This window comes from Athene cunicularia (assembly GCF_003259725.1).
Source record: "Athene cunicularia isolate RWA chromosome 26 unlocalized genomic scaffold, athCun1 chr26_part1, whole genome shotgun sequence".
Taxonomy (NCBI): Eukaryota; Metazoa; Chordata; class Aves; order Strigiformes; family Strigidae; genus Athene; species Athene cunicularia.
Window position 1 is genome coordinate 829,179 of NW_020799136.1, and position 21,011 is coordinate 850,189.

The 21,011-nt window shown below is 44.1% G+C and overlaps 2 protein-coding genes across 2 annotated transcripts; both read right to left on the reverse strand.

Annotated features, from left to right (window-relative positions):
- Positions 1-8,519: 8,519 nt before the first annotated feature.
- On the reverse strand, positions 8,520-9,308 carry TMEM81 (transmembrane protein 81). The gene has a single exon (XM_026864341.1). The coding sequence runs from the start codon at positions 9,306-9,308 to the stop codon at positions 8,520-8,522; it is 789 nt and encodes a 262-aa protein (XP_026720142.1).
- Positions 9,309-10,864: 1,556 nt separating this feature from the next.
- Positions 10,865-20,996, reverse strand: RBBP5 (RB binding protein 5, histone lysine methyltransferase complex subunit). The gene is made up of 12 exons (XM_026864259.1): positions 20,788-20,996; positions 20,255-20,395; positions 19,665-19,827; positions 19,100-19,209; positions 18,815-18,934; positions 18,370-18,523; positions 18,193-18,264; positions 17,611-17,728; positions 16,823-16,892; positions 16,479-16,708; positions 15,985-16,179; positions 10,865-12,723 (listed from the first exon to the last, which is right to left on the reverse strand). The coding sequence occupies exons 1-12, from the start codon at positions 20,928-20,930 to the stop codon at positions 12,698-12,700; spliced, it is 1,542 nt and encodes a 513-aa protein (XP_026720060.1). The 5' UTR covers positions 20,931-20,996; the 3' UTR covers positions 10,865-12,697.
- Positions 20,997-21,011: the final 15 nt, after the last annotated feature.

Sequence of the window (21,011 nt, forward strand, 5' to 3'; positions counted from 1 at the left end):
CGTGCTGCACAGTCACGGCACGAAGGATGCGCTGGGGCATCACTTGTGCCCATCAGTCAGTCCCACACAGAGAGCCAGGACCAGCTCACCACTACAATCCCAGCAGAGCTCAGCTGCAATTAAGAACAAAAACCAGTTTCTCTAGGAATGTCGGTGTGTTTCCAGGAAAAAAAAAAAAAAACAAACCAACAACCCAACCTCCTACACAAGTTTCAGGCATTAAGGCTGCAGCCGCTACAAGGACAGCCTTTGATGTGGTATTTTGGCAGGCCTGGTCCCAAGAGGTTATTTTTCTACACGTAAATGTCAAGGGGAAATAGGTAACTTTTTGTGAAAATTAAAGCATTTCCGCATGAGGATCAAATCCACGAGTTGTTAGGGATTTTTCCTGGAGGGGGAGGGCGGCTGAATTGCCTTACTGCTCTTTTGTTTAGTCACAGAAAAAGACAGTCCAAGGAAATCCTTTAAAACTGGTATCAAAACGCTTCAAGAATTCAAAGGACTCCACCCCAGAACTAATGGTTTGTGTCCCATCTGAGAAAACATCCACCTTGTTACTTCTCCACAGGCATTTTAAATAAAAGGATTTCTTCTTTCTAAGTCTTCTACTGTTGGGTCTCATGTTTGCTGCCTACACAGCACCCCACGCTGCTTGCTGGGTCCCCAGCCTGGACACTTCCAGAGAGGTTTTCTTAATCACTTTCTATATGACTGTCACTTTACTTGCAAATACCAAAAGGGCAAGCAAAGGATTTGCACCCATCCAGCCCTTCGCACGCAGAACAGACTTAAAGAGACAAATATAACTAGATCCTCCTTGGAAATGAAAAAGCATCAGCAAGAAGCAGGCAGTTTCCACCAAGAGCACGCCAAGTTTAGACAAACAAGCCTGGGATGGGTGACAGGCATTAATGAAACACCCCTCTGCCTGGGAAAGATAAACAAGAGCAGCTTTTTTAAATGTAAGGGACACGGGAAAGTGAAGGACAGGCCGATGCTGGTTGGAATGAACTCAGAAGCTGGGGGCAGGCGGGCAGAGAGAAGCCAGATTAGGTTTGAAGCATCAGCAGAGCCTTCTCCCTCCCTGGGAAACTGATGAAGAGTGCTCCAAGCAAGAGGAACCACTTGAAAATGATTCCTTCTCTCCTTTTGGGACCAAAGCAAGGTACAACTAAATCACCTCTGTGAGTAAATCTTTAAAGCCAACATATGTAAGAGATGATTCTTACCACTCTGAAGATGCTTCAGACCCAGCGTTTTCATAAAATTCCGACTCAAAACATAAGCAGTTGGTCTTTTGGGCTCTGTGGACAACAGGGTGCAAAACAACTCAATGCTGATATTGTCAGGGACACGGAGGGACAGCACCTTGAGAGCTTGGTGCAAATCTATGCTACAATTGGTTTTGTTTAACCGTATCTTCCTATTATTTACTTCTGGTTTATGATTTTGGGGGTCTACTACTTAAGATGAAAGTCAGATTTTCAAAAGAACTCGGCATGTAATGCTTGAAAACACCTAAAACCTTATTTTACTGCCTAAAAAGAATTTGTCCTTTGCCGACACTCAGCTGCTTTTCAATAATATGGATGTATTGACCCCGACCAAAGCCAAAGGCAAAACTTTTGCTAAAGAAGAAACCTCAAAACGGTCAAAGCAAAGGGCGGAGTTATTTTATATGCTGCTAAGTAATTCTGGTCTAAAGGTTCTGATTAAATGAACTATCATCAGAACTAAGCACAAAAAAAACCCTCCTTATTATGGTCTGCATCTGACTCGGCACTATTTTAGAGTTAACTAAACCACTCCTGCTTAGGATTAGTGCTGTAATAGTGAATTTGCTTTTCTGTACTCAGCCTAAGATGATGCATGAACTAAACCCACAGTATTTTCTATACTCGGCCTAAGCTGATGCATGCACTAAACCCGCAGTATTCAGCATGCTTCAGAAAAACACACTGCTTTGTACATGAGTTCCACGGGTCTAAGCCAGCATCACCAGAGATAGGCAACAAATGGACATATTTATGCAGTATTCCGTGGCAGATATGACTGCCAAAAAGCTGCAGTTTCCAGAAAAAATGCAGATGCAAAACATCAGTAGCCACGCAACGGTGGGAAAAAGCCCGCAGAAGGAAAGGGGAGTGTGAACTCTGAATTTCCCTGGTTTTCAAAGGCTCATTCTGTGGACTTGGAAAACGTTCATTGGCAAAGCAGCTCCTAGCACAGTGTGGAAGTGATTCCGGCTTTGTCCTTGGGAAGGGAGGGGCGTTACTCAGCCAGCAGTTACACGCTCACCTCCATTTCTTAGCCATAAGCAGAGTATTTCACTCTTTTACCTCTTAAAAACCTCTAGGGGGGGGGTATGCAGATACCCATCCTGCAGTCAGCCTGAGCACCACCGACGGGGGCTGTGCTGCTCGTGTAGTCACTGCTGTTTTCTAAAATGCTCGGAAATACCTGACCAGGAAAGATGTTTTACAAAACCAAAGGTCATTAAAGGAAATTACTGCATTTCTACTTATTTCCTTCATCCTGGGCGAGGCTTAGGGAATGCCTGCAGTGAGGGAGATACTGAATAAATGAGCCAAAGGGAGAGGAAAAGCAGCAGCGAGTGGGAAAGGGGGGAACAACCCCCCAAGAGTCCCTGGGCAGCCCCGTTCGATGGATCCTGGCAGATCCCTGAACTGCTGCAGGCAACTGCAGGAACAAGTACAAGAACTAACACAGATCGGTGGGCAGAGGATGGGAGAGTCAGACAGCCCCATCTCGGTGCAAAAGCAGCATATGGGGTTTGTTTTCCTCCTTTGCTGCCGCTCAAGTTCCAGCAGTTAAGACAATCTAGTTATTCAATTTAGATAAGCTTCAGTAGCTAACAGCAATTTTAACAGCTGCTTATGCCCCACCATCCTGTTACTACCTCCTTCTTCCCAAGTGCTAATGCCATTAGCAAATTGACTTCCTCCCTCACACAATCTGTCTGGCTTTAGTAGGTACAATACTAATTGCTTCCTAATACTTAGGACCGTCAGCAGGCAGCAGAAGTTTGTACCACAAACCCCCCCTCCAGCTGGGAACTGGTAGCATGCAGGGTTTGCACAGAGTCCCTGCCATCCTCTCCTCCAGGTGAGGCAGACAAACTGGCCAAGTGGGGGAAAAAGAAGTTTTAAGTAGCATATTATCAATTCAGAGCAGAAAGGGACACTTTTTTTTTTTCTCATTCAGCCCCTTATGGTGGGAAAAACAGGGACAGTGACTAAGAAAAACATGTGTATTGCAGGAAGAAACAGAAAGAATAGTAGGGATGGGGAGAGTGCTGGTTGGAGGGTCCGTGCTTCAGCTGCTTTCACTGACCTCCCTGTACCTCTGATCTCCCCTGTTCCCTTTTTGTGACCCTCTGCTCTCCCTTCCTCCCCCTCCATCCCCCAGCAGATGTAAACACCAGTCAACACGTTCGATTGCTGCAAAACTCAAAAAGCATACAAGGGAAATGCCATTTCAAACAGCAACTACAAGAAGACCAGTCCCATCCTTTCTGGTAGCTGGAGCCACACTGTCCATCACAGCCCTCCATCTTAAAATAAGCATTAAAAACCAAAAAATTAATCTTTCCTGCTCTGGGTATCTGGCTCCCCTCGGAAAAAAAAAAAAAGAAAAAAAAAAGGAGGACACAATAAAAAGATGAAGGATGCTCTTGGCTCCCACTCTGACCTCTTCAGCTAAGTAATCAGAAAATGGATTGTCCTGGACCTTTCATGTAATCTTTCTGCATTTCTAAACCACAGCTGCCCACAGGATGCAAGCCCCTGCATTTACATTACAAAGAGCAGAGAGGCTCTTCCAGATGGGACAGCTTCTCTTTGTTGATTTTAACCATTAGCTCCCAAACTAAGCATCTATCTACTCCCATTGTTCAGAGAGTTCTTCATCACCGAGGGGATCCCACAGCCTGCCCCAAATGCAGCCGGAGGAGGTCTCATCCCACGCAGCAAAATGGGCAGGAGAGCAGGCAGCAGCACTCACCTCTCCTCTGACCACTCATTTACAAAGCTCAATCCCTCATTTCTTCATGTTCAGTAGGCAAAAAGAACTCTGTAAATCAGGTGTGTGGAAAGTGCCTATTTCAGTTTGCATTAGCCATTTGTATTTTTGTTGATACGTACTAAAGAGAGTGGCTGCTCTCTGCCCACACTGCGATGTGTGCTACGGGGGCACCTGCCACAAAGACACCCATGGATGGACAGGAGAGCTCTGGCCATGCTGAATGCAGGCAGGAGGCTCCCGGGGAGGCTGAAACATGGTGACACACGTCATGGTGCTGCTGCTGCTGCTTTTTACAGGCTGTGGAAAGAGGAGAATTTCCTGGGGGCGAGAAGAGTTTTGCAGGACAGAAATCGAGGGCTCATTGTATGCAGAGCTGGCTCACTGTGGTGTTAAATCTGAGCCAAGGTGCATTACCCTGCTCAGAAGAGGCTCACTGTGGGTTTAGTCAAGTTGATTAGAAATAGGTTTTAAGATAAAAGAAGCCAGATAACCTAAAGGATGTATCAACGGGACAGATTAACAGTAAACCAATGCAAAATGTGGAGTTTACTGTAAGTTTTTTTCATCCTGACCTTATAAACACACGAGATACAAAGGTGTGATTTCATCTCCCATCTCTACAGCAGAAAGTGGAAGCGATGAAGAGTCTTACCTACGTGGATCTCCTGCCCCAACTCAGGGAAATACTGCTGAGCCTCTGAGCAGTTAATTCTGTAGTAGAGCTACAGGAGAGCTCTTTGGGAAGGCAAAGGAATTCTGCATTAAGAAAACATGAGATTAGTAGGTATGAATGGACTGTTTTGCAATCCACTCCCCTTCTAAACCAGGTCAATGGAAAAGATCTCTCCAGGGAGAGCTTACGGGAGGTCCTAGAAATACTCCAGAGCACAGGGGAACAGATTACCCTGGAAATGCACAGACAGAAATCTGCCCACGAGCCTCCCCAAACATCTGATGCTGCAACCCAGACGGACTTCAGAGCAGGGAATGAGCAATGCTGCAAGGAAGAGAACTGCAGCCAACTGAACTTAAATCTCTGCCTAGACGGGTACGTACAACGCGTGGACCAAAGTAAACATCTCCCAAAAAGCAGCAATGGCACAGCCTGAGAAGCACAAGATCAGCAGCCAACATCCCTCAAAGCTGGATTTCTAATCAGCTGCGTCCACTAACCTTAAAAACAAGCTGATTTAGGTCCTGCCTAGCACTGGTTCTTTGGTTTGGGCATTCAAACAATAACAAAAATCCAGCCCTCAGCACGCCAAAGCACGGAGCCAGCCCCTCTCGCTGGGCTGGGGAGGGACCTGTGTTTATTTGCTTTCTCCACAGGGCTTTCTTGGATTACTTGCTGCCACAGGATTGCAACAGCGATAATGAATCTAATTACCCATTTCCTGCACCCTGTGCCACTGGAAGAGTTAAACTATAAGGTATCCCATCCTATTTTGCCTCCATACCTTCCAAAAAGTCTTCTTCAGTCACCTCAGCCTTACACACCATCGGGTTTGCTAAACTAGATTTAACATTCCCTGCTCTCACGATATTTCTCTTTCAGGCATTAGCCCTCCTTCATCAAGAGGAGCTGAGTTTCAGCAGCTGTTACTCCATCCCTGCAGCTCTTTGCAGTGTCTCTGGGAGCTTGGTAAGGCCACGCTGCAGGGTGCTTACAGCAGTAGCAAGGAAAGCTTAAAGCAAGAGAGAAATCCTTCTACTGCATATGGTTGGAGGATGCTTCCCGAGATGACTCACGCTCAGCCAGGGAGGAGAGCCCCGAAGATATCTAACAGCTTGTGGGTGTTTGTTTTCAGGCAGAAAGCGAAAGCAGTAAAGGCAATGAGGCACAGCAGGAATTTCTCCATCTCGAGTGGGACAGTGGCCTGGGCTTTACCAACACCATCACTCAGCCAGGTGAGAACTCGGGGCCTGATGCAGGAGCAGCATCAGCTTGTGGCCAGGAAGGTCCGAGCGCAGATCTCTGTGCCAGCACATCTGCACGGAGAGGACTACTCACGGACCCCTTCCCCACCTATGAGGAGTTCAGCGATTCCAGTTTCTACAGCTTAAGCGCAGAGGAGTGCAGAAGATTTCAAGAGCTCCTGGAAAACAGATGCGACCAGTACAAAGCAATTTCCAGGGAACAAGAAACCCCTCACAGGTCAGAGGGCCAGGAGGGAGGCTGCAAGCAGTGCATACAGGACCAGTGGCTCCCTAAGTGCCGTCGGGTTGGTGAAAATAGCACCCCAAGAGAGAAAAGGCTGCAGCACAGGGGTGAACTCTGCCTGCAGAGTGCAGTGAACGGGGAAAGAAATAAAGCCAGCAAGGACAAACCATCAGCACAGGCCACAGACATGTGCCCACCACCTGATATCGCTGCCAGCTCAAAAAAGCTTAGGATTCCTCACCAAGCACATCGTTCCAGGAGCTACTTGAGTTTGCTGCAGGAAAGGGCTGCTGCAGAGTGTCCAAGCGACCCGGTGAGAGTGTCAGTGAAAACCAGGGCGATGCAGTGAAAGCCCAGAGGGCAGAGCAGGGGATAACGGGAACAGATGGAGGCTGGCATGTGAAAGGAGCAAGCGACACAAGAACTGGCTGCTAAAGGACAGGGCCTTGAGAATCGCACAGGAACAAAATGGACTGACCACAGATGAGGATGCCCACAGTGAGCTGAAGACTGGGAAATACTGGAATAAAGCTCAGAGAAAGCAGCACATGCTCCTAGCCAAGGAACAGAAACAGAGGAGAAAAACTGCAGAGGCAAAGGGAACAGCTGAGCGAAGACAAAGCCGGCACTGAGCTCAGGAGGAACTTCAGCATTGTGGAGCTGAGTCAGAGAAAACTGATGAAGAACAGAAGCAAGAAAATCCTGGAATACTGGATCACCATCCAGGAGCTTCTAACCTACGGGACCAGATCGTCAGACAGGCTCTCCGTCACAACTGTGTAGCTCTTGCCAGAGGTCCAGGCGTCAGGAAGGGACAGCACAGCTTCCCGAAGGCATCTTGTCACTGCCGAACGGTTCCCCGCGATGTTTCCAAACTTCTGCGGGTTGTTGTGCCCATTAAAGTCTCCTCGAAGAAACACGGAACTCGGCAGAACTACACATTGGGAATTCAAGCCTGATGACAGGCTTGCTTCTCCACTCAAACACAGCTAAACAACCCCAGGGGCCACTGATCACAGTCCTGATATACTTATTACCTACTTCCCTGTACGCAAAGATTTGCCTCATTACATTTCATTCTGATTTTTTTTTTTAATAGAATTCTCTGCAAATGGGGCATTTGCCTCCATATCCAACTCTCTCTATATTAAAGCTTTTTTTTTGTTCTGTTTTAAAAAGAAAAAATAATCGTATGCTTCAGTCTTTAATATTAGAGTTGTATCATTATTTTCCCCAGAATTGGGTGTGCTGTGCATTCCTGTACTTTTGTTCATAGAAAAAAAAACAAAACCCAGACTTAGTAAATATAGTTGTTTACTGTTAAAATAAGAGACAGAAAGCAGAAAGAGAAGGAACTTAATAGGTCCCTCTGTGGATTCTGTTACCAAGGGGGAAACAATACTCCCTGCAGAGTTGCTGCATGTTTTATACTTATTAATCACCAAGAAAAATGAAAGATCCCCAAGCCCACTGAACGATTCCTTTCCTCCCCCTTTAAAGATTTTAGGAATGAGCTCAGCTCTGAGTCATGATTAAAAACATCCAGTTATATTCCTGAGCAGCAGAGCTCCAACTGAAGATTTGCTTGTGCTACCCAATGCTCCCTGCTTCACTGTTCCACCACTACAAAGGAACCAGGGCAAGCTCCAAGCTATTGCTTGAAGATACTTTACAGTTTTCCAGGCTCTAGTAGAAGGAGATAAATCTCTCTAGAGGAGACAGGCAGAGGTGGTTGGCCCCTCATCCCCACAGTGCCCCACAGCTACTGAGACCTCTTGGATCTGATGGAAAGGACACCAGCCAGCCAGGAAACTAAAAAAGTGACCTTGTTTCTTTGCACCTCTTGCTGGAAAATCACCATCTACCAAACAACGATCTGTGCCAGCTCACACAACCAGAGAGTTCTTGGCAAGGCAGGAGAAATTTGAAGAAATAAGACAGGAATAAGGATCACAAGTTATTAGCTAAATAAAAACTCCCCAGACACCTAGAGGTAAAATAAAAGCCCCTTAGAGAAGCACAGCAAGGTAGTTAACAGTGAGGAGTTCTCTGTGGCTCAGCATCCTCTAAACTCCCATCTGGACCATTCCTTTCACACAACGTAGAGGCAAACTGCCTTGCCCCATCTGGAGCTACTGTCTGCACTACTCCATTTCCAGCTCTGGTTCTACAGTCCTGTAGAAGCTTCAGAAAATATCTGGTAATAAACTGTGTCAGCCAGAAAAAAAAAAATTAAAAATTACAAACACCATGAAATACGGCATCAGCACTAATGAAGAGACAGAGACAAGAAATTGCATTACATCTCAGTTCATTACTTTGCAGCTCTCCTTCTCAACATCTTCCGCAAGAAGCAGAGCGCCATGCTCACCAAGACTCCCCCTATCATTCCACTTCCAACTCCTACCAAGCATTCATAAAACAATTCTCCTTGACAAAAGTGCTGCTCTTCTTGCACTTCTTCATGGGTGCTGTTTTCTGTGGGTTCTCCCTGCTTCTTTGCTGTTAACTTCTGTTCCCAAGTCAAGAATTTTTGAAAGTTCAGATCCACCAAGTCATTCTGGATCACTGTGACCCCGAAGTAGACCCTCTTGATGATCCTGAACGTCTTCGACATCTGCACGTCGCATCGGTAAGTCCCTGCATCAGACTCCTTGATAGGGGAAAATCTGATGACGGAATCAGGGTTTTGGAAAGGTTTGAACAGTGCATCGTTTGTGGTGATAAGGCCTCGGGCAAGCCTCCACTTATAGCTATAGGCTCGGCTCCCCAAGCCGGCGGTGCCCACGGCCAGGCAGCTGAACTGGAAGGGTTTGCCCACAGGGACGGTGAAGTGGCGTAAGCCACAGACCCAGCTGGTCAGGCACTCGGACCTGTGCAAGCTGCAATTCCTCCTCTGGCCCTCAGCAGTGATCTCACACAGCTCCTCCAGTTTGAAGCCCAGCCCGCAGGTGACGCTGCAGGATGTGCTGTTGACCGGGATTTTCACTACAGCCGACTTCAGGTGTTCTGGGATGGTAATTTTTTGAATGGTAACTACCAATGGCAGATAGAAAGCACAAGGTAATATCCCAAGGATGTGGCTCTTCCCCAGGGTCTTCATATTGGGGTTATCAATTAGTCAGCTGCTTCCTAAATCCACGCAAATTCAGCAGTCAAAAAAACCCCACAAAATCATTCTTTGCTAATCTTCAAACTTCGTTTTTCTGAAATCCCACCAGCAACATGTTCAAGACCTACGGAAAAATCCTCCAACAAGGCAGGCTTGAAGTACACTACCAAAAAAAAAGATGCAACACGTTACCATCTCGGCCAAAATGTGCATCGTGAATTCCAGTTCTTGTAAGAGGGCAGCAGAGTATTTTAATCCATTCTATTGCAGCAATTTGGATATAACTGACAATTTAAAAAAGATAAAGTCCTCCCTTCTCTGTAAGATTTTACATATCATTTTAGATGAATTTCCACTGTAAAGAAGTACTGTTCCAGTTTAATTTTCCCACCAAATTATAAAACAATGTAAGTAATTGCTACTGGAACCTTTAAAATAATGCTGTTGAGCAGAAGGAAATCCTAATTCCTTATGCAGCACCTGTAGAGTTCCATTTTATAGCTGCATATCCCAAAATCTAAAGTACTCCTCAGATTACCCAGATCATGAAAACAACATTTCACAGTCTGGATGGTCTGATGGCACTGAAATCCAAGGCAATCCCATGAGTGTTTTATCCCAGGTGTAGGTGGGGCTCAGCACAGCCCCTCGCATCCCCCCGTTCCCAGGGAAGCAGTGCTGATGTCACAGTCCGGCTGCCCGGGCAGAACGCAGCCCCCAAACCTTCTGAGGGAGAACAAAGAACTCCTCCAAGTCTGAAGCCAAAGCGAGTCCTCGGCATAAAAGCAAAAGTATGAGGCTCTTACCATCCACTGTCAGACTCAGAGGGGAGCCAACAGCACCGGCCTCAGGGCAGCGCCCAGAGGAGCCACGAGCCTGAGCCACAGACAGCCACCAACTCCAGAGAGATCTGCCCAAAACCTCCACATCCCACTGATGCAGCTGTAAAACAGGAACCACTCATACACCCAGGATAATTAGTGCTCAAGTGTCCCAAAAGTATAATGCACTGCTAAAAAAGTTCTTTGTGAAAAAAAAAAAAAAATCAAAGTTACTTATTTTTGATGAAGTAACTGAACCATGGTCACAGTAGCTCAATAATCAGTGTCTCCTTACCAGCAACTGAATTACGGATGTCAGAAGGGATTTGGATTGCCATGTTCTTCACCAGCTCTGCTAATGAATATATCCGTATTTCTCTTCCTAACACTCCTTAATTTATTAAAATGACGACTTCTGAAGATCTGTAGGTATTTTCCACCTTCAGTTTCCCTGGGGTGTGTTCAGCTCCCTCCCACACGTCTGTCTCAGCGTGCCCAGGCTGTGCTCAGGTATTCAGAGCTTTTATTGGACTAAAGATTTCCTCCTCTCTCTTGAAAAGAGATCAGCCAAATGCCACACAAAAAAAACCCAACCAACACCACACCAGGCATGGTGAAGGCACAGCAGGTTTGAGTTTTCACCGGAGCTGTACTGTGAGATTCCTGAACGTTGCCACAATATAAACAACAGAGTTTGTATGGAAAAGCCAAGATTTACCCATTGACTTTAAGAAATAAAACATACCTCTTTATTTACAAACACAAAAACTAACATCACTGCTATATACTACCATCAAGCCAGTATCCGACAAATATTGTACAAAACTACAGATACCAAAAAAATAAAATAAGAGATGGAAGAAAATAAACCAAGAACATATACACTGTACAGAGAAGTTTTAACAGAAATGAAAGCTGGAGTCTGTGGCAAATCATATGCTTTAACACAACCTAGAGAACCATTGCCTGTACATCTTTTAAAGCTTGCAGGGTCAGCCACACCACATAGGGGTGGATTTCACACAACAGTGTTGCAGGAAAGATGCGAGTCATCCTACAAGCAGGAAGAACAAAGAAAACTGATACTGTACACATGGGAATGAATTTCATTAAATGAAGCAGGCCACTGTACCAAAGCCGGAAATGAAAACGCCAGTTTTAAAAAAAACCTTCTGATTTAAAATGTCTTCTCTCTTCCCATGCTTATATCTCATGCAAGTACTGTGCTCTTCCGACTGCAAATTTATAAATCTCTTTATGACTACTCCTCCTGGTTTTTAATGTCTGAAGGATACTTTGGAAATTTAAATATGTAGTAATAATCTCAATAACTACATCTGGGGAAAAACTGAAAGTAACTGCATAGGAACTATAAAAGTCTGTAAAACAAGGGGCATCAGGAATGAAAACTTTCTTTTCATAGGTGGTTGGTCTAGTACAGAGAGGTGTCAGGCTGTAGGTACGAGATAGAGGAAGTGTCTCTTCCCATTCCCAAAAGGAAAATATTACAACCGTCTTTAAGGAATAAAAGGTTAAAGCATGTCTGGGAATGAGCTGTTAGCATTCATCTTTCTTCCATTCTTGATCCAGATGTGGGGGAAAAAAAAAAAAAACAAACCACCACAGAGAAAAATTGCTGTTTCAGTTTGGAGAAATATTGATTCTGGTTTTAATCTAACTGCCAGTACCTACTAGCTAAGGAGGAAACCTGCTGTTTCTGATAGGCACCTCACAGGAAAGAGAGACAGAATAAAAAGACTTGCAAGGACAGAAAGAAAATGCCAACACAGCTCTTCACATCACAGGCTAGAAGAGATCATATAAACCGAGTATTTTAACTAGAGCTATTTTCACTTGTTCCTTCTCCCAAAAGCAGAGTCATCCTTCATTTCTAAAATATCCACAATATGAAGACTCATTCTTTGCAGACTTCAGAGGGTGCTTGATTCTTCACAGTGGATCTCAATCCACCTGAGATGAAATCAAACCCGGCACGTGATGGGCAGCAGGGTTTCACTAAGCATGTCAGCACAGAAGACATCACAGTGAGCTAACAGAAAAGCTGAGAAGGTAACACAGCTGGCATAGAAGGAGTTACAACTCACTGAAATGAAAATTAACAGCAGAGAAAGGGAAGTTTGCAGGATACACAGTCATACGGCATTGGAAATAAAAATACACACTTTGGGTATTCTTCAATCCAGGAAAAAAAAAATAAAAATTTTAAAGACAATGGCTGATAAGCTCTGGAGTGGCAGAGTGTTGGGTACCAGCTCACTTCAGAAATAGTGATATATGTCAACACAAAGGCAGTCCAGTCAGTCTCTTTGCAAATCTCATGACCTGAGAGTCAGCATCTTACACTGTTCCATGAAGAGGCAGTTAAGAAGAAATGAAGGCCGTTTCCTCTTCCACATTCATTTCTTACAAAAGTCACTCCCTGAATCCATGAACAATCAGTCTGCTGTATTAATCAGTCCACTCTGACTGAGCATTTCATCTAGTTTCCACATTATGGTGCCAATATAGGAAAGAATACAGGAAGATAGAGAAGAGTCTTCATAACAATTCTGAGATTGCACCACCTGCTAAAGAGATCAAAGACAGGTGAAAAATAAGTAACCAGACTCAAACAGATGTTACCAGAAACCAGAGACCACCAAATATGGCAGCATTTCCAGAAAACAAACAAACCAACAAACAAAAAAAAAAAAATCATTTCAGAATGAGATATAATCAACAAGATACTATCTGTGACAAACTGAGAGCTCCAGTATTTCTGCATTTGTATTTGAGATCCCGTGCACAGGCATGGACAAGGTGGCTAAGGAAGCTTTTACTCCGCAAAGTTGCAAGCAAACTTACCTGGTGTCCAATTTTTTAATTCATCAATCCCAAAATCTTAAGAGCAAAAGCACAACTCAAAACAAGTTCCACCTAAGTTTGGGTTAAACCAGACTGCCGTTAAGATTTTATTCTGAAAGTACATAAAGTGGCTCAAGCTTCTCAGTTTGTTTATACTGAAACCTGATTGTGACAGAGCAGCTTTAAGAAGCCGTTTATTTACTGCCAGACTGCACAGCACCAGGCTCCAAGCTTGCAGAGAGACACTGGATTGTGGCACATCAGCAAACAGCTTCCAGAGGAGAAACGCTTGTTGGGCGACTGTTTTAGCGACTCATTAGTTACTTCAGAAAGTGACAGCACAGGGAACTAGCAGAATTCACAGCTTCATGCACAAGAGACAGAAAAAGCTTCAAGATCCCAGGCAGGTGGCCATTTGAATTTGGGAGTGGGTATTCGCACATGGTGGAACACCAGCAACCCCAAGAGAAAAGTGGCTGCCCAAAACGGGAATTGTGAGTGCAAACCAGAAAGAGAACAAAGGAGGACAGGCCTGAACTTCATGGACTAGGAGGCTACTGTGTGTTTGGAAAGATCCAAGTGACCGTTTCTTTCAGTGGACAATCTGTTCTTCTCATAACGCGACTCCCATAGACCCTTCCAGCACTGCCTGCCAGGATCCACTTCATGGACCTACCACATGGATCGATTAGATCCTCTTAAGTCAACAATGCTGCAAAAGGGAGCACAATAACAGCTCCTAATGAGAGACAGAAGCCAATCACTGCAATATTATTTGCCTATAGCTCCATCCAGCTAAAGAACAAATGGAAAAATACCTTAAAGTGCTTACAGGCAACAGAGAATAAAAGTAAAATTTAGGAAGTTTTACCATCTCCAATAGATGGCTGAAAGTCGGGAACTTGGGTCTACACACATTTGTTTGTAAGAAAAGGAAATTTTAGTGTCTAAAAACCAATGCTAACTGTACTGGCACGGATACGCACATCCCAAGCTCGGCAGCAGTACCATCCACTGTCGTCTTTTATAGCAAGTCAGATTATATTATAACAACAGCATGGGAACATTACAAGCAAAGCCACACAAAAATCTTCCCAGTATGGCTTTGCAAAGACACATAAAAAAACCCAAGGCAGGAGTCTGTCTAGAACATTGCTTCACTTGAAACGTGTTGGAGGAAACAGGAGTATTATTTTCCCAGCTCTCAGAACAGACTGATGCAACAGTGATCACAAGCTGCAGGAAGAAAGTACACTGAGATCTGTCTACAAACATAAATCAAGCAGATCAGTAAAACAAGTTGATAACAAAATTATGGAAACATACCCTGAAAAAGCTGAACAAAAATATTTGTTATTAAAACGACTTCTCTGAAAAGAGACTGCTTACACATCTACTTAAACATGGAGAAGTCAAAATATCCAGCATTGGTTTTTTGAAGTAAACGACTGAAATTTGTTTTGGAAGCCACGTTGTTAAGTATCCCATGCATGATCTTTTCTCCTTTATCTCCATGTTAATGAGCAGCGTGATAAAAGCAAGCAATCAACAGGCCTGCTGATGAAACTACCTGTTACACTCATTTGGTCTCCAAACCAGTCTTGTCCATACAGCATGGCACAAGAACGGTCAGGATGTGCCACAGGTGCCAGCAAAGACACCTGAGGATCCACACAATCCAGATCATTCCTTACTATCATACTTCAAAACATACTGGATGCCCCCTACTGACTTGAGGAGTCAGGAGAGAATCACCCTGTCCAGTCAATCTGACACTAGAAGCTAACCAGTACAAGGTCTAAGGATATTCTTGGCTGTTTAATTTCTGGATTTGGCAAGGTGTAGTGTGAAAGGATTAAACAAAGCTCAGAAAACATCCACCATGTTTTCCATGTACAGACTAAGTTTCTTTTATCCCACTCCCTTTTTCCATAAATAGCAGTTACCAGTACAAGCAACGTAACAGGAGCTGAGCAGGAAGGACAATGAGCAAGGTGGGTAGCATAGGACCAGCAGTGAGGGAAGGAAGGGGGGGGAATAATAAAATCACTTCTGTACAGTCTAAAATCCACAGCAGCAGCTGTTGAGTTCAAGGAAATGCAAAATTTGAGCTATCAGTTGTGCTGGTCTTTGAAACCGTCTATCTATCAACCCTGAGTTTTTCATTACAATATTAAAAAAAAAAAAAAATTGAGTCCACCTCACTTAATCCAAACGTACTTTCTTTACTGTGCTTGAATGAACTTTTGCCAAATAAGAAGCTGAAGCAGCAAAAGAGACAGATGGAAAACACTTAGGCTCACTGAGACTAAGTCTGGGCTCCAACAAAAGTGACTGCAACAGTCCTGTCTTAGTATACAACCAATATATGACCAGAAAAAAAAAAAAAAAAAGGCAGAAAAGTCCACCAAAAGCTATCCTCATTTACAGCAACTGCACTTTGTGGAATTTACCTAAGGCTGCTGTACATCCAGGAATAGAACATTCAGCTCTGAATTTTACCTCAGGGTTTTTATCAAACTGACCATCACCCATTTCTTAGTTCTGCTTATAGAACTCCTCTTCATCACTCCGCCCAGCACTGATGGCACAAATGTCAAGATCAGCTTCAGAATCCTTCACTACTTACGTTTTTTCCCCACAAAACCCAAACACTAGTACTGTTTAGGTAAGAGTTGACAAAAGTTCTTGGAAAGATTAAAGTTATCAAAACATTTTTTTGCTTTTGAAATAGCGCTCATTCTGTATCAAAAACCCTACGTGCTCTTGATACGCAATAACGCAGGCAAGGATATCAGTTTTATCACAAATTTTGAACGCACTTCCACTTGAAAAAAATTTTGCCTATCCTTGACAGCAGCTAAACGTTTAGTGTGCAAGTGCAACTTGGGAAGATAAAACCACTATGACTAGATGAAGTCAGGGTCTGTACAAAGCAAGGCCACCAAGCAAGCCAACGACGCTCACGCTGGGTTCCTTACCTGTCAAAGGCTGTCCCAGCTCCGCCTGCACTTTACCCTTCGCTGCTCCTTCCAGAGGTAAAGCACCTCTGTCCCCTTTGTAGAGTTTCGGTTTAAATGGAGAATCTTTGTCTTTACCTTTTGATCCTTTAGGCCTGCCTGCTTGCTTCTTCTTGGATTTACCATCTCCCTTCACACCCAGCAGCGGATGGACTTCTGTGGAGAGACAATGTGTTACCAAAGCACATTAGCCCTTAAGGTGCTTAGAGCAGCACGTGCAGCCCTTGGTGCTAGATCAAAACAACACTGAGAGTTAGTCTGGGGCTGCTTTTGCCTCATTCCCAGCTTGCAAAATGCCAGCAGATTTGCAGAGCTGGTGGCTAAATGTTTGAAGAAGTGACTCCAAAGGAAGGAGAAAATAAAGGAACAACCTTCTGAACTCCTGGTCTTCAGACAAAGCTAAAAACCATCTCAGATGCAGAATAGGCACTAAGCCAATGGCAGCTCCTACGCACCATCATTAGGTACTCCTTGTAGTTCAATGTTGGTGGTTTTGGGCTTCTTCTTTGGTGCCTGAGGTCCATCAGAGGAGGACTGCCTCTTCTTCTCAGAACCTAGTCCCTCATCAGTTAAAGAGCTCTGAACCGCATCCGGTGGAGGTCCATAGGGGTTTTCTTCTGGATCCTCAACTTCAGGAGCAATGGGCAAGTAAAGCAGAGCCTTCGAGTCCTCCAGCTCTTCATCACTGGGAAGGAAAAGTATTTGCTTCCATTTAAAACTAGGGGTTACTTGAATATATTATACAGGGAATATCAGTGATACATTTTGTATTCGTACTCTGAAGAAAATAGTCTTTCACCTGCTACAGAAGGCAGCAATGGGATCCACACTAGTTACATCCACTTCTTCATCTTCTGCAGCATCAGCACCTGAGAACCAGGGAAAAAACATGAATTAAAGACAGTAAGGAAAAGAGTTAGAAAGAATGGGACGGACTGCACTTCCATGTCTAAGCATGCAGAAGTGTGAGAAGAAAGCAGAAAACAAACCTAAAGTACTTCCTCGTAAATCCACCAGGGTTTTACTTTTCTATGTTCTGATACAGACCTATTGATATAAAACACCAGTAATAAACCTAGACAAAAGACTTCTAAACGTTTTGTTGTTTTCACTGAACTAGTTCTTAAATCTGATGAAATTTGTTTTAATGCTAAATTCCCACATGCCGACGTTACACTTGAATATTAGAAACTGCTAAACGACAATTAATCTAAACAGGAGAAGTGCTGCAAAGCCTGGTACGCTGGGAATAATCCTTGTTTCTTTCCACAGTCTAACTGTAGCCTTTCACAATTTTTTTGTACAGTTTTTTGGCACCACCACGTGGCCAGGTTGTGTTGCTGTCGGTTTGGTGCATGTCCGTTTGCTACTGCTTTCTGCTTAAAAGCGTATTGGAGAGGGGAGCATCACTAAATGATGATGTTTGTCAACTGTCAAGAATCGTGTTGATTGTGTTAGTTCATACATCTTCAGTTATTCAGTCCTGCTTTTTCATTTAACACCCACGTATACTAGTTTTAATTTTTACTATGGTCACGTAGTCAGAATACAAACTATTCACTCAATAGAAATGCAGTTTATGGGTACCTGTCTGCTCTGGTTCACTTTTATCTTCATCTTCAATATCAAACTCTGACTCTCTCTCTTCATATTCTACATTTTCATCCAGCTCTTTGAAGTCAGGTGCAAAGGCACTCCAGTTTTCCTAAACCACAAATTCAAAATGATTTTCACCTTATGCAAAGGGACAACTGCCATAGCGAGGACTCATGCAGTTATGGTCTCATTCTGCGTTAAAATCTCCCAAACCACTCACAAGATTACAAAAAACCAAAAATCAACCCTCATTTAGGTCCACAGTCACATGGCAAATTAGCAACCGCACAAGTTAGTTCCTACTGAAAATACAACATTCTAATATTCCTTAAATGTTGCAATTCACGTCATAAAACAAATGTATGTTCACATTTAGCTACTTCAGTTTTACAGATTTCCTGTACTTAAATGCCACATTCAGGAGGACACCATTCCCACATAAAACGTCCCTGTGATGGTATTTAAGACTTAATGCAAAGCTTAACTAGTTCAGCAAGCTCTCACGTTCAACAAGGTGGTAAACACGCGTCAAGTTAGGCGGGTGAACTTAAAGAGCCAATCTGAAACACTTACCACTTGATTCTGAGCCCATATTGACACTACACCACTGGAAATAGAAGCTATGATCGGCCGGACAGGATGCCACTAGAATTATTTGAACGAGAAAAGATGAGCTTTGTTGGTAAATGGAATTAAGAAAGCTTAGTTTTCAAAATAACAAGAAACAGTAACAGCAGACAGTTTTCTTACTGCTACATCCAAGAGCAGCTCTCCTCTGGTCCCGTGGAGGATTTTCACCAGGTTTCCAATACTCTTCTCCCAGATGTACAGGGCATGCTGTCGTGCTGAACCTGCCACTATATATTCACCGTCACCAGAGAAACAGCACTTCTTCCACGGCGTCCTGGGGGCAGAGACAGCCCCACAAGTCCAACAGTTAACCAACAGCAGTGGGGAGGAGGGAGGACCACAGGGTGGGCTTGTTCTTCAGACTGAGATCTTGCACACACTCCCATCCACAAATAACATTTAAACTTCAAATCAAACTGTGACAGACAGGTTTCAGATGAACACATCTGTCCACCGCACTGAGTAAGATACTGAACTGCCCTTCATCCAGAGACACCCACTAGTGCTGAGCACACAAACCCCACTTTCCCAAGGGAGGCTGAGCAGCCATCCTGCTGTCTCTTACCTGTTCACTAAATCCTGCAGCTTCTGCATTGGTTCAGGCTCCCCATCCCGTCCACAAGTCAGAATTTCACGGCCATCGTACACCCGGATTATCCGGTCAGCTGTGTTTATTAAAAAGCAGCTGCAGGAAGGAGGGCACAGAACATACATTGCATTAAAAGAATAAGAAAATAAAAAGAATCAGAAAGAACTGTGGGGCTTTTTAAGACCTTGTATGCTCTGTCAATCTACCCTATAGTCTTCATTTCATCCTTAAAAACAGCATGTGATAGATGAAGTAACTCACCTTCCTTTCCGAGCAAATTCAATCGATTTAATAGCTGTGGTGTTGCTGGTTCCAGTTGTCACTCTGAAGGAAGCAACAAGATCCTGAGTGTCTGTTTTTAAGACCAAGATCTGAAAATTAAGGAGCCAGAAGGCAATCAGTGTCTTCATTATAACTCACTCCCCTTTGGGTACCTTTCACACCAGCTACTAACCCTGACAACAGAAGCCTCAGCAATCTACACAGGAATAGTTGGGATTCTGCAACTGCAGTGCTACTACAGTTTCTGCGACAGTTCTGCGACATAAACATTAGTTTATTTACACTGGGAAAGGATCCAACAAATAAGGTCAAAAACAACAGCAACAAAGAGCTAACCCAGACCAAGGTTAGAGTCTAGAGATCTTCAAAGTGCAATGCTTTATTCAGAAGATCATATCAACACAGTATCAGTTACTCAAGAGACATTCAGGAAGCCTTATTTCTATATCCAAACAAAAAACACAACCCAGAAACATTAAACATCTGGATAAAGGCAGGAAGTAATCTAAGTTATTGCATCCAGCACCACTTGCTGAAGTCTCACCTTCCCCTTGGCATTGCCCGTATAAATGTATTCCCCTCGCCTGTCAAAGGAGGCCACAACATTGAGATCAGAATCATCATCCACAGGTAGGACAACGTGTTTGGAGTCTGACAGCGTCAGCATCACCGGCGCTGACTTCATGGGACAAACCAAAACTCTGTTTCTGCAAAGCAGAAAAAGAATCTCAATCTATACCAAGAAATACAGAATACTCTACATTTTTTATTATCTTGTCTTTGTTACTTTAATCACAAAACATTAAGCTAGTGTCTACTTTCATTTTCTTTCTTTCTCTGGAAGCTTCTCCAAGTTTATGCAGTAACTTGTAAGCTCAATGAGACATTTCTACACACGCTTCCAAGAAACATCCCTTTGTTTACTCTCCTCCCATCCTGATATTTTCATAATAAAAAGACACATGACAAATCCGGTTACCGTCCTAATCGCAACACGATACACCAAAATAACCTATTAGATTTGGAAAAACCACTTTGCAAACTGCAGTAAAAACATTTTCATAATAGTTCTACCAAAATAAGAGCAGTTGTACCAAAATGAGAGCATTTAATCCTTTTTTTCACGGGACTTACTGGTCTCGAGGGTGGTACTGAACTTTCAAGATAGGCGAAGGAAATCGAAATCTCTGGTCACAGTCTCCAGAGAGCACATCCCACTGCGACACAATGTTATCAGTCGAAGCACTCACCAGTTTGTGACCATCTCGACTCCAGCTACAGTAACAAGAGGCAGTTCAAGGTTACTCCTTAAATACAGAAAACATACACCCACAGTTTAAAACCAGCTGACTCAGATCTGTTAGCACGGAAAATAACCTAACACCCAAAAACTTAACAGGCACAACACATTTCCACGTTGTCTCAAAGGAAACTCTCCTGAAACATAACGAAGTACCCCACAAGGAGCTGACATCTGGGCAACCAGCACACCCAGGGATTAAGGGTCATCAGGGTTCTAGAGCACCTGATGCCCAGCAAACACAGGCAAGCCCAAATTCTCATAAAAATGAGAACAGCCTTTTGTACCTGATGCCCGGGCTACAAGCTATAGTAGACTAAACAGTGAACCTGGTTGTCCTGACAAAAAAAAACGAGCCTTTGCTCACCACAACGAGCAGACAGGGTGAATGTGAGCACTTATGATTTTGGCGATGCCCCTGGTGAGGAAGTCCCAGATGACGATGCGCCCGTCGTTGCAGCCCACGGCCAGCAGCGTGCCCCAGCGGTTGAAGGTGCAGGTCAAGGCCATGCTGATGCAGTCCAGCGTGCCATCCGCCTCCTGCGGGGAGAGGGCAGCGGAGGGGGCGGTCAGGCCGCCGCCGCCCGGTCG